The 13,677-nt window shown below is 42.9% G+C and overlaps 1 protein-coding gene across 1 annotated transcript; it reads left to right on the top strand.

Moving 5' to 3' along the window:
• The first annotated feature begins 1,096 nt into the window (after positions 1–1,096).
• irx2a (iroquois homeobox 2a) lies at positions 1,097–5,816 on the top strand. The gene is made up of 3 exons (XM_036965290.2): positions 1,097–1,936; positions 2,953–3,343; positions 3,658–5,816. The coding sequence occupies exons 1-3, from the start codon at positions 1,697–1,699 to the stop codon at positions 4,362–4,364; spliced, it is 1,338 nt and encodes a 445-aa protein (XP_036821185.1). The 5' UTR covers positions 1,097–1,696; the 3' UTR covers positions 4,365–5,816.
• The last annotated feature ends 7,861 nt before the right edge of the window (positions 5,817–13,677 follow it).

Here is a 13,677-nt window from a genome sequence, read left to right as displayed (position 1 = left end):
ATAATTATAATAATAAAAATTATTTGATTAATTCATTAATAAGTATTGTAACTATTACAATTCATTTATAATATATAATCAGCATTTCATAATAACAATAATACTTACTTTTAATAATAATAATAACAATAACAATAATAACAATTATGTATTTAAATTACGCTGGGTGTAAATACTAAATATACTGTTAATTTAAGCCACTGAATAATGTATATATTGATGTGTATAATGAATTCAGATTAAAGGAATTTTAATTAGGTGTATGGCACGGCACACTTGACTGAAAACAACGCATTTCAACTGACATTGTGGTATATATCTCTGTGTTGGCTAACTGTACAACAATGTAATAGATGGCTCTCAGTTGAACTGACATTGTGGTATATATCTCTGTGTTGGCTAACTGTACAACAATGTAATAGATGGTTCTCAGTTGAACTGACATTGTGGTCAAAAGTACAGTAGGACTGTGATTGAAGACTGGAGGGAGAATTCTGAAAGACATGTTCAGTTTCAGGACAGATGTAAGACTGGACAGAGGCTTTGACATTTTTGTCGATTATTGAAAAGTTTCAGTTGGTAAATTATTGCTTAATTTAATATATTGTACCCAAAAAAGACCATATGCTATGTGAATCATATCACTGTAGTCATCTCATAACTGGTATTTTGTTTTGAAAAATAAATGATGATTGATGGTGATGATGATGATGAGCCCACTATTTAGCCTCCAAATACCATTCAGCATTTTTTAAACATGAAACTGTCATTGTTAATTGTTAATCTACATATGGCCTCGACATGTATCCACGTCCAACAGATGTCTCCAATAAAACTTGAAATCAGTGAAATAATAGTGTAGTTCGTTGTTGACTTGAGGACCAGGAGAGACCAGCCAGGAGGGAGCAGAGCCTGGAGATCAACCCCAATACGGAGTGGTGTCCGACGAGCTGCAGGAGTGGGTTACACCTCCCTCAGGCCGACCGGCACACTGCACACACACACAAACACACACACACAGAGAGGAAAGCACACACACACAGACACACAGACACACACTCGGTGCTATAGCTGAACCCCATCTTTCTAATACTCCACTTGACGCAATTATCAACTGCAAGTTGACAAGGAAGAAAAACCTGGAGAATAGTAAATATTACTGTCATAAAAAATTATGTTCAGTCACTGAATATTTTTTTATTTCAATTGACAAGAAGTTTGCGCAATAAATACTGCCTGGATGTTTGAGCATGGGAACGTTATTGTCATTAAAACAAGTGAATTTCCACAATTTGCGCAGCTGCAGCAGACTAAAGAACATTGTGCCAGTGAATGTCTTCCCCCTCCACTGTCCTCTCCGTGTTGTTCCAGCCAGGGCTCCATTTCAGAGGGCGGAGATGGAATATTCAGATCAGCTGAGTGACAGCTCGTGTTTTCCACCGTTCTCAGAACTCCACTGGCTCCTTCCTCCAACTCCTCACTTCAGAGTTGAGGCTACTAAAAACATCGGACGCTAGGGGATCGAGACGTCGCCTGCCTCTATGTGCAGGGCACTTTACTGATCTTTTGGGGGTCGCTTTTTAATTATTTTTATTTGAATTGTCTGAAGATCTGTTTAGTGAGCTCATTATTCTACAGAAGTCAATTTTCCGTGCTTTCCTCTTTGGAATCAGCAGCAACAGACTCTCAGTGAGGCATGTCTTACCCCCAGGGTTACCTCTACCAGCCGCCGGGCTCCCTGGCTCTCTACTCCTGCCCGGCTTACGGGGCTTCAGCCCTGGCTGCCCCGAGGAGCGACGAGCTGGCCAGGTCGTCCAGTGGATCAGCCTTTAGTCCTTACCCCGGATCAGCTGCTGCCTTCACGGCTTCAGCCAGCGGCTTCTCCAGCCCAATGCCATACTCCACAGACCCTGCCACGGGATTTCCTTCCTACATGGTATATACTCTACTTCCACTTATTCGTTAGACAACTTGTGTCAGTATGCATACAGGGACAGCCTGGTCGAAAATAATTAGCTCTAATTTTGTCATTTAGTAGCCAACAGTAGAGTATTTGCGTGCAGTGTGCAGAGAGCTACCGTTTCAGAGCGGGTCTAATGGGTTGTACAGTTCAAGGGTAAAATGGATGAGATCCTGCACACCATTATGTATTCGAACATTGTTCGTAGAAAGCATTGCATTTATCACAACGATAAATCATCAAGTGGTACATTATATTGTCTATCGTGTGTGAAAGTTGTAGGCTTGTTATTGTGTTTCTTCTTACTGCAAATATGATGTGTGTTTTCGTGGGCCCGTTAACACAGTGCATGGCTAATTGAGTGGACTTAATTTAGGAAAAAATGCCCCCCATAAAGAATGATATGATGTAAGCCAATGGCCTTTATTGGAATTAGCCTGTAGTCTAATATCAAATCCTTCCAATGGGAAATAAAATATATGAAGTTTGTTCTCCATTTTCACAGTCAATTTAAATTATTGGAATGTATATTAAATGAAATAAGCGAAATTTGAACATGAAAAGAGGAATTACAATGCTAATGACATGGTTCTCTAAGCGTTTATAAAAGGTGCACATACGCTGGGTAGTTAATTGGATTTGTGATGCTGTAAAGCAATGATATGCTAACACGTCTCTCTCTCTGACAACAAAACTAATCTAGCTAAAGAAAAGCAGGAAGTTGGGCGGTGATTACTGGAAATTAGTGCAATTACGATGCATCATTTATCATTTATTTAGCATAATGCAATGCGATGAATCAAACCGATAATGATCAGTGTAATACAAGCAGTATATAGACCCAACTCTCATTACACATTAAGTGTAACTCTCTATACACACAACCACAATACACAACCTGTTGTGTTTAGTTATGTTTTAAAGTTTTCAATATTTATTACCAAAATTGTAAATTATAACAAAAAACTTTCAAAATCATGTTTCCTTTCCAGAGCTCTCCTTACGACGCGCAGGGCATGGCCGGGGCGCTGAGCTACCACCCCTACGGTAGCCCGGGATACCCCTACCAGCTCAACGACCCGGCCTACCGCAAGAACGCGACCCGAGACGCCACCGCCACGCTGAAGGCCTGGCTACAGGAGCACAGGAAGAACCCCTACCCCACCAAGGGAGAGAAGATCATGTTGGCCATCATTACTAAGATGACCCTGACGCAGGTGTCCACCTGGTTCGCCAACGCCAGGAGGAGGTTGAAGAAAGAGAACAAGATGACGTGGGCTCCCCGGAATAAGAGTGAGGATGAGGACGATGGAGACGGAGAGAGGAATGATGACCGCTTGGAGAAAAATCTTGACAACAGCGAGACGTCCGCGGAGGATGAAGGTAAACCACGAGACCCAACCCATGACCCAGTTAACAGCGCGAGCTGCGCGGTGCTGTTTTTTATTGACAGTTATCCACAGATGATTAACGACATGATGACAGAGACTAGGTGACACATTTCAGTGGGAATGCATAATACGGAACGAGTTCTAATTATTATTATTATTATTAACAATAACCATGGCATTCGACATTATTAGGATTACTATTATTATTATGATTAACAATAATAATAGTAATCCTAATAATGTCGAATGCCATGGTTATTATATGGTAATTACTTCGTCTCAATCTCTTTTTATTTATTTTTTCAGGTATCAGTTTGCAGGTTGATACCCTTACAGACCATTCTTGTTCAGCGGAGTCTGATGGGGATAAGGTGAGCTGTCGAATCGGGGACCAGGTCTGTGAGTCTGGGTCAGATACTAAGGACAAATGTGAGGATGATTATGATGATCACGAACTGGAGAATGATGAACGACACCGAAGCCTGTCACCTAAACCTGTGACATCATCACCACTAACAGGGCTTGAGGCCTCGGTCTTAAACAATCACCACCGGGAAAACAACAACAAATCATGTCTTGACAGCCGAATCTCAGGTCGTCACAATCAAGCCGTCAAACCCAAACTGTGGTCTTTAGCGGAGATCGCTACTTCAGACCCGAAGCAGCAGCAGCATCACCCGGGGCAGACTTGTCCATCCCTCGGTCTTCTAACCTCCACCTCCTCCACCCCCTCCCCGGCCGTCCCTGGCGCTGTGTACTCCGCCTCTTCCATCCTAGGACGACCCATCTACTACACGTCTCCGTTTTACAGTAATTACACAAACTATGGCAACTTCAGCCCGCTGCAGGGTCAAGGGATTCTGCAATATAACTCTGCTAACGACGGACTCACACAGACTGCTGCTGAGGTCAGCACCATGCATAAACACACCACTGACTCTCTGCTTAAAACGAACGCTAACCACATTGAACAGTTCAGACCCTCACATTTATACTCTAAGAAAGGTACGTAAACATGCAATTATAGTTTCAAAAGAAGGACTTGTATTTTATGCATTTGAATTCACTTCATTGGCCTTTGACTGAATATGTGATGTTTTGAAACATATACCTAGTTGTCCCTAAGCAGAAGGCTTATGAAGGCCTCCGTGTAATCAGTGCTAGTGTAGGCCTGAGTTGGCGGTAGCTGTAATGTCGGCCTGTGTGTCAGACTGTCTCTCAGGGCAATAAGCAGAGATATGTTGTTGTCATAAACAGAGGTTCTATTAACAGAACGTCTTGAGACCTGCTCACACAGTAGGAACGCAGCATTACTAATTAAATATCACTTTAGTTGGATTGGTTATTATGGACTACAAATGATGGGGTTTTATAATTGGTTACACAATAATTAGATACCATCATGTTTTATTTTAACAACAGTTGTGCAATTTTTTATTATAGTATCAGTGACTGGTGGGCCACTTTCTTGTTATTTAAGACCTTTACCTCTGCAACTCCAGCTCTTACTTAATACAACCTGGGAAGGACTTTAGGACAAACTCTGTGGGCTAAAGGTGAGGTTCTAAAGGTCATGTTGTGGTTCTGATTCAGGTCTATAGGTAGGTGTCACAATTGCTTTGACTAAAGCCCCGAGCCATCACTCTGCACCCTGGTCTTAACACTAACCTAACTAACCTTTCTCTAAAGGGGAGAGCTGCATCTTGCTCCTCAGACAAGACGCCTGGCCTGCAGCACTACAGCTGTTCTCCTCAGAGACAGGCCCGAAGGATTAATTAAACCTGATTCGGGGTTGGGGGATGAATTAACCCTGACTTATTCTATCATTTCACTTTCGTTTTCATGAGATGTGCGTTGACTGGCTCAGTAAATGTCCCGCTTTATGTGATGATTTTGGAAGACGTTATTTCTCAGGATGCATCTGCTTCATTGCCACGGTACATTATACTTTATATGATGAGAATATTAGGTATATTACACTTTATGTGAAGATAATATTAGGTATATTATCCTTTATATGAAGATAATATTAGATATATTATACTTTATATGAAGACAATATTAGGTATACTATAGTTTATGTGAAGATAATATTAGGTATACTATAGTTTATGTGAAGATAATATAAGGCCTGCTGTATCTTATTTGTAAAGGATGTATGAGGTCTGGAGATGGGGCTGAGGAACCTGAGGAATCCAATACATTTGATATTTATTTTTTTAATGATGGACAATGCTGCCTATAATTTATGCAAGTTGTATTGCAATGGACACTGAACATTGTTTTGTAAATACATTATTCCCGTTTTTATTTGAAACGTATTTGAAAGTTACAGAATCTTGTTAACAAGAGTACTTTTACTAATTTATATCTTATTGTAAATTAAACGCGCTAGTGTGTTATACTGGCGAGTTAGTGCTATTTATTATTCAAAGGAAAACCTCATTAAAATATTTTCCTCTGTATTTCAATCTGCTTTCATTTTTTCATTCATCTCCTTTATATTGTCGCATGAAAATGTATTTCTCTTTGGTTAGGCTACTGCTTTTAGAAATCGAATTATTAATCAAGTGTAAACGATAAGACTTTTGGGAATGGCATAGCCTGTATTAATTGATATGTTTGTTTGAGACAGCACAGTCGAGAGAAGCTTACCACCTATCCGTTTTCTAAAGGGCCTTTTCACGCCATTCTTATAGGCGTTTAGCTCCATCCGGGGACTACTCGTGACCTTGGTTGGGATAAATGATATGCTTATTATAAATGATATACTTATCATTATATAAATGATATACTTATATCCGTGGCTGTCAGGGGTTTATTTTTCAGTGTGATTAATCCGGCGCTAGGAGCAGTATGATGAGTTCCCAGCGGGGTGATCCCCCTGGCCCAGCCTCAGTCAGTCTGCCGGTCAGTCGGCCTTCTTTACGGGCAGATATTAAACCATCCATAAAGCGGTGTCTAAACAGCCAGCCACCAGCTCCAATGGCCTGTCTCATGCGCTAATTCGACCGGCTATACCTCGCTGATCTTCCTTTCATCTCATTATTTGTTTTTATTTGGCGAAGGGAATTATTATTATTACTATTATTATTATTATTATTATTATTATTATTATTATTATTATTATTCTACTAATGCTTTATTTAGGCTATTTGCATAACTTCCAGAATACGAATTGCAACCTGTTTGCCTCATCTGAACAGGATACAAATTATAAAATATTTTCGAAGATAGAATATAGGTTCTGTTGTTGTAACAATTGGAACACTTTCATAAACACTTAAATGTGAGCGACAATGACATATGTGTGATACAAATTAAAATTAAAACAGCAATTAATTGGTAGGCCTATTGTTTCATCGCGTCCTTCAGGCTAACGAAATCTGTTTTTCAAAGCGCAGCACCAACATTTAAATATCTGTAACAATGTGTGTTTGGACAGCTTTTTTCTCTCAGAGCTTTACGGTATTTCATACTTTTCTGTCTGGGTTATTCATTCACCAGTCCTCTGAGAGGTGGTGAGAGAGCTGTACGTTCTTCATGACTTATAAGGTGAATGTTATTGAGCCTCTTGGGACGCCACTTCACCTATAAAGTTTTCCTTTCCGCCTCAACTTCCTAATATCTGTCCCGGTGTGTGTAGACCTATTGGGGAGTCAGGCAGCCCCTTTCACCCCCCCTAGATCTCACAACCTCTCCCTCTCTCTCTCTCTCTCTCTCTCTCTCTCTCTCCCTCTCTCTCTCTCTCTCTCTCTCTCTCTCTCTCTCTCTCCCTCTCTCCCTCTCTCTCTCTCTCTAGTCGCTTTACTTTCATTAGGGCTGATTTATTGAAATGCAGACTTAATGTGAGGTGGGCTCCCCGGGGATCTCACTGTTGTCAAATAGACCCAGAGGCGCTTTCCTTTCCACGCAGAGAGGCTCTGAGCTGCCTTCCACCGAGGCCTGCTCTGCTCCTATCCACGGCTTCTCTCTACCTCTCTCTCACAGCCTCTCTCTTTCTGCTCCCTTCAAATGTCTCCATTTGTTCTCAATAAAATACATTTAGTTTCTGCTGAAGTGCAGCAGCGCCTTTGAACATGAAGAGAATTCCACCACCTCTGTGTGTGTTAGCGGAATGAGGTGAAAGAGACTCCGCACAACAAACACAGCCCGCCTGGATAATACAATTAACGGTGAATTTATGTCATGATTAATTATCAAGTCAATATTAATAATTATGTAGTCCTAGATCTTTGTTCCCTTAGAGTTTAATAACTTGACACCGGCCTGCTGGCCTCTGTATTTACAAAAAGCTTACAGCCTATCTATTCTAGAAAAACTGTAGTCTGTTTAACAGTATGATACATTACTCTATATCACAATAACATACCGTTTCTCATCTGAGTGGGCTATACATATGAATGTGTCATAAGAGCTGGTTTGGGTGACCGATGGGATGAACGTATATCTCAGAACATCTCCATAGCATTAATCAAATAAGCAGTTCATTTGTAGATAATTCATTATCTATATGCCTACGTTATCCTATACAACACGTCATTTCCCACAACATTTTAATCTCTGATACACAGCTGCTCTTCTTTACAACAGCGTCAACTTTAGCCTGTGTGTAGAAAGCGTTATTATAGCCATTTATAATGAATACATATTTACAGCACTTACTCAAATTAAGATGACAGCCGATGTGTTAAATCTTTTAACATTATTACCAGTTAGGTGGGTTATGTTTACAATAAAGATACTTCTAAACGTCTGATTTAATATGTTGTCTATAAAGATTCGTTATATGAGTGGCCATATTGTTCGTAGTTCTCGCTTTCCTCAAGTGTTAAACTGGTAAGCGCTGTTTTCAATGCCTCAACCAAATCTTTACGGATTACCATTGGTTGTGAATATGTCACTTACGTGATGCAGCCAATATGATATTGCCATTATTGGACTAAGAAATATACTTAGGTAGACTAATCTTCATAGTGGCTGTGTCTATTACCACGTCAAAGCTGTTAATAAGTGATAAACAAAAAATATATGTTTCCTTCATGACATAACTGCTCTGGTCCTTTTCTAAATGCAACAGATCATTCTCACTGGTCTAATTGACCATTAAGGTCGCGTCGTAAATACCGTTCAGTTGGAAAAGGAAAGAGAATTATGAACAAATCCAATACAGATGTGTAGAACACAACACATCAAAGTGGTGTCGACCTTTCAGAGTCAGACCAAGGCCTGTCCACTCATAAAGGTGTCGGAAGAGATGTCCTCTGCTCGCTCTGATCAAGGACCGGGAACGGGAAAGAATGTCAAACTCTGATGTTTGTCCGTTCCAGGATCTAAATAACGTCATTAGGGGCTCGCGCTAGGCTTCCACTATTTAATTGACAGTTTTGGTTTATGACAGGAGAGAGTTAGAGTAACACGGTGAGAGACACTGTTAATCTGACATGTATTAAAACCTCTGTCTACAGCACTAGGCTACCAGGCCTACACAATGTAGGGAAACTAAACAGATGGGAATGGCTCCAATGGTGTACTGTGAATTTAGGTGGAGCTATGTGGTTTATTTAAGTGTTGTAGCTAGTGTTGTAGCTAGGTGGAACTAGGTGGTGTAGCTAGGAGGAGTAGATAGGTTAAACTAGGTGAAGCTTGGTGGCAGAGCTAGGTGGAGGTGGAGCTAGGTGGAGCAAAGTGGAGCTAGGTGGATAAGGTGGAGCAAGGTGGTGGAGCTAGGTGGTCTATTTAAGTGTTGTAGCTAGGTGGAACTAGGTGGTGTAGCTAGGAGGTTAGCTAGGTGCAGCTAGATGGAACAAGGTGGTGTAGCTAGGTGGAGTAGATAGGTTAAACTAGGTGAAGCTTGGTGGCAGAGCTAGGTGGAGGTGGAGCTAGGTGGAGCAAAGTGGAGCTAGGTGGATAAGGTGGAGCAAGGTGGAGCTAGGTGGTCTATTTAAGTGTTGTAGCTAGGTGGAACTAGGTGGTGTAGCTAGGAGGTTAGCTAGATGCAGCTAGATGGAACAAGGTGGTGTAGCTAGGTGGAGTAGATAGGTTAAACTAGGTGAAGCTTGGTGGCAGAGCTAGGTGGAGGTGGAGCTAGGTGGAGCAAAGTGGAGCTAGGTGGATAAGGTGGAGCAAGGTGGTGGAGCTAGGTGGAGCTAGGTGGTCTATTTAAGTGTTGTAGCTAGGTGGAACTAGGTGGTGTAGCTAGGAGGTTAGCTAGGTGCAGCTAGATGGAACAAGGTGGTGTAGCTAGGTGGAGTAGATAGGTTAAACTAGGTGAAGCTTGGTGGCAGAGCTAGGTGGAGGTGGAGCTAGGTGGAGCTAGGTGGAGCAAGGTGGAGCAAGGTGGAAATAGCTGGAGCAAGGTGGAGCTAGGTGGAGCAAGGAGGAGCAAGGTGGAGCTAGGTGGAGATAGGTGGAGCAAGGTGGAGCAAGGTGGAAATAGCTGGAGCAAGGTGGAGCTAGGTGGCGCTAGGTGGAGCAAGGTGGAGCTAGGTGGAGCTAGGTGGAGCAAGGTGGAGCAAGGTGGAAATAGCTGGAGCAAGGTGGAGCTAGGTGGAGCAAGGTGGAGCAAGGTGGAAATAGCTGGTGCAAGGTGGAGCTAGGTGGAGCAAGGAGGAGCAAAGTGGAGCAAGGTGGAGGTAGGTGGAGCAAGGAGGAGCAAAGTGGAGCAAGGTGGAGCAAGGAGGAGCAATGTGGAGCAAGGTTGAGCAAGGTGGAGCTATGTGGAGCTAGGTGGAGCTAGGTGGAGCAAGGAGGAGCAAAGTGGAGCTAGGTGGAGCTAGGTGGAACAAGGTTGAGCAAGGTGGAGCAAGGTGGAGCAAGGAGGAGCAAGGTGGAGCAAAGTGGAGCTAGGTGGAGGTGGAGCAAGGAGGAGCAAGGTGGTGGAGCTAGGTGGTGGAGCTAGGGGGTGGAGCTAGGTGGAGCTAGGTGGAGGTGGAGCAAAGAGGAGCAAGGTGGTGGAGCTAGGTGGTGGAGCTAGGTGGTGGAGCTAGGTGGATCTAGATGGTGGAGCTAGGTGGAGGTGGAGCAAGGAGGTGCAAAGTGGTGGAGATAGGTGGTGGAGTTAGGTGGTGGAGCTAGGTGGAGCTAGGTGGTGGAGCTAGGTGGATCTAGGTGGTGGAGCTAGGTGGTGGAGCTAGGTGGATCTAGGTTTTGGAGCTAGGTGGAGCTAGGTGACGGAGCTAGGTGGATCTAGGTGGTGGAGCTAGGTGGAGCTAGGTGGTGGAGCTAGGTGGATCTAGGTTTTGGAGCTAGGTGGAGCTAGGTTTTGGAGCTAGGTGGATCTAGGTGGTGGAGCTAGGTGGAGCTAGGTTTTGGAGCTAGGTGGTGGAGCTAGGTGGAGCTAGGTGGTGGAGCTAGTTGGATCTAGGTGGTGGAGCTAGGTGGAGCTAGGTGGTGTAGCTAGGTGGAGCTTGGTGGGGGAGCTAGGTGGGTCTAGGTGGTGGAGATAGGTGGATCTAAGTGGTGGAGCTAGGTGGATCTAGGTGGTGTAGCTCGTTGAAGTTAGGTTTTGGAGCTAGGTGAAGCTAGGTTTTGGAGCCAAGTGGATCTAGGTGGTGGAGCTAGGTCGAGCTAGGTGGTGTAGCTAGGTGGTGTAGCTAGGTGTAGCTAGTTGGAGCTAGGTTGTGTAGTTAGGTGTAACTAGGTGGTGTAACTAGGTGTAGATATATATATATATATATATATATATATATATATATATATATATATCCCTTTACTGGAACTAAGAGGCCTTGCCTGAACCAGCATTATTCCTCCTCCTTTGGGGCAGATATCGTTTCCTGGCATCCACCAAACCCAGATTCGTATGTCGGACTGCCAGATGGTGAAGCGTGATTCATCACTCCAGAGAAAACGTTTCCACTGCTCCAGAGTCCAATGGTGGCGAGCTTTACACCACACCAGTCAATGCATTGGAATTGCGGATTGTCATCTTAGGCTTGTGTACAGCTGCTCTGCCATTATTAGCCCAGAACGTTTTTGGTGTTATTACATACAGCCAGAAATAACTTTGGGATATCAGAGTGGAGGTAACTCACCAGCATTACGACCAGGAATACGACTTTCCCAAATTGGATCCTTTGTTCGTATCAGAGTTTTCTTCCAGATGCCGTCGGCGGAGAAGAGGTATTTGGAGTGGACTTCGAGTCCGACTCAGGAGGCGTGTACACATCCACCACTTCTGAGTATATTACTCGCTAATGTTCAGTCCCTGGACAGTAAGGTAGATGAGCTCAGGGCGAGGATCTCCTTCCAGAGAGACGTCAGGGGCTGCAAAATACTCTGTTTTACAGAATCATGGCTCTCCATACATGTCCCCATCCATACATTCAGCTGGGTTCTCAGTACATCGGTCAGACAGAAATAAAGAACTCTCTGGGATGAAGAAAGACGGAGGTGTATGTTTCATGATTAACAACTCATAACGTAAAGAAACTCAAGTCCTTTTGTTCACCTGTCCTCTAATATCTCACAATCAAATGTTGACTGTATTACCTCCCAAGAAAATTCTCTTCAGTTATAGTCACAGCTGTGTATATTCCGCCTCAAGCCGATACCACGTCTTCCCTCAGGGAACTACACAGGAGTTTATGGAAACTGGAACCACATACCCTGAGGTCACATTTATTGTAGCTGGGGACTTTAACAAAGCAAATCTGAGGAAAACGCTTCCGAAGTTTTATCAACACATTGCCTGTAGTCCTCTCACTTCAAAAACTCTCTAACACTTTTACTCTCCCTTCCTGGATGTCTACAATGCCCTACCCCACCTAACCTTTGGCAAATCATATCATGACTCCATTCTGCTCCTCCCTTCCTATAGACAGAAACTCAAACAGTAACTACCCGTGCTAAGGTCTATTCAACGCTGGTCTGACCGATCAGAATCCATGCTTCAAGATTGTTTTGATCATAAGGACTATGATATATTTCGGGTTTCCTCTGAGAATAATATTGACGTATACACTGACACGGTGACTGAGTTCATCAGGAAGTGTATAGAGGATGTTGTCCCCACTGTGACTATTAAAACCTACCCAAACTAAAAACTGTGGATGGATGGCAGCATTCGCACAAAACTGAAAGCGCGAACCATCGTATTTAACCACGGCAAGGTGACTGGGAATACAGTATGGTCGAATACAAGCAGTATAGTTACTCCCTTTGTAAGGCAATCAAACAGGCAAAGTGTCTACAGAGACAAAGTGGAGTCGCAATTCAACAGTTCAGACACGAGATGTATGTGGCAGGGACTCCAGACAATCACGGATTACAAAGAGAAAACCAGCCACATCGCGGACACCGATGTCTTGCTCCCGGACAAGCTAAACACCTTCTTTACCCTCTTTGAGCATAACAGTGCCACCAACGCGGATAGATAACGTATAGATCATCCCCATATAGATCATGGGTGGATCCTATTCGGATAGATAATGTATGAATCCTCTTCAGATAGATCATGTATGGATCCTCTTCAAATATATAATGTATGGGTCCTCTTCAAATAGATAATGTATGCATATTCCTCATTGTGTGGTCGTGCATTCCTCCTCATAATGTATGCCTCAGCCACAGCGTTCTCAGTGTAAAGTTTAAAGTGACAACTGTGACCTCCATCTCACGTCAGGTTCTGAGAATGGATTTAAAATAATGAATTTCTCACTCACTGGAACAGCTCTGTGCTATTGTACTGTGGAAGTATGAAACGATACAAGAGGCTCCTTTCTCTTAACGTGAGCTTAGCCAAGTCATTAGGAATCCATACAAGTGAAAATATATCCTGAGAGGACTTTGAAAGCACTGTCAATCTGGGAGAATGAAATGTAGCACAGTAAACTGGGTTGTTATAGCTGACAGGCCTTCTGAGCAGACAGTGGTTGTGTCCCACATGGCACCCTATTCCCTACGTAGTGCACTACTCTGAGGTGTTCAGAGAAAGCAAAATCAGTGCTCTATGTAGGGAATAGGGTGTTATTTTCGACGTAGTCAATACAACTCCCTGGCACCATTAAAACTAAGGGGAGAATAGTAAGAGAGAACTGTCACATTGTATATATAGCAGCTCTACTAAGGACAATACAGATAAATCACTTTATACATCTTCTGGGCAAATGAATGGCTTATCTGCTACTGTAGATAGTACTGATCTCTGTCAGTCAGGGGGATGACGGTGTGACAGGATTTAAAACACATCTGGGTAAAAGGAACGTATTATTATTAGATTATTTCAAAACGAATTACTGTACATCCCCGATTAATGTACAATATGGTAACAACATGGTAACAACACAAAGTATTAAACTGAAACATTATGGTAACAAAGTACTG

This window comes from Oncorhynchus mykiss, chromosome 3 (assembly GCF_057628025.1).
Source record: "Oncorhynchus mykiss isolate SJ-2025 chromosome 3, ASM5762802v1, whole genome shotgun sequence".
In the NCBI taxonomy this organism is placed as follows: Eukaryota; Metazoa; Chordata; class Actinopteri; order Salmoniformes; family Salmonidae; genus Oncorhynchus; species Oncorhynchus mykiss.
This window is presented reverse-complemented; position numbering and strand designations above follow the sequence as displayed.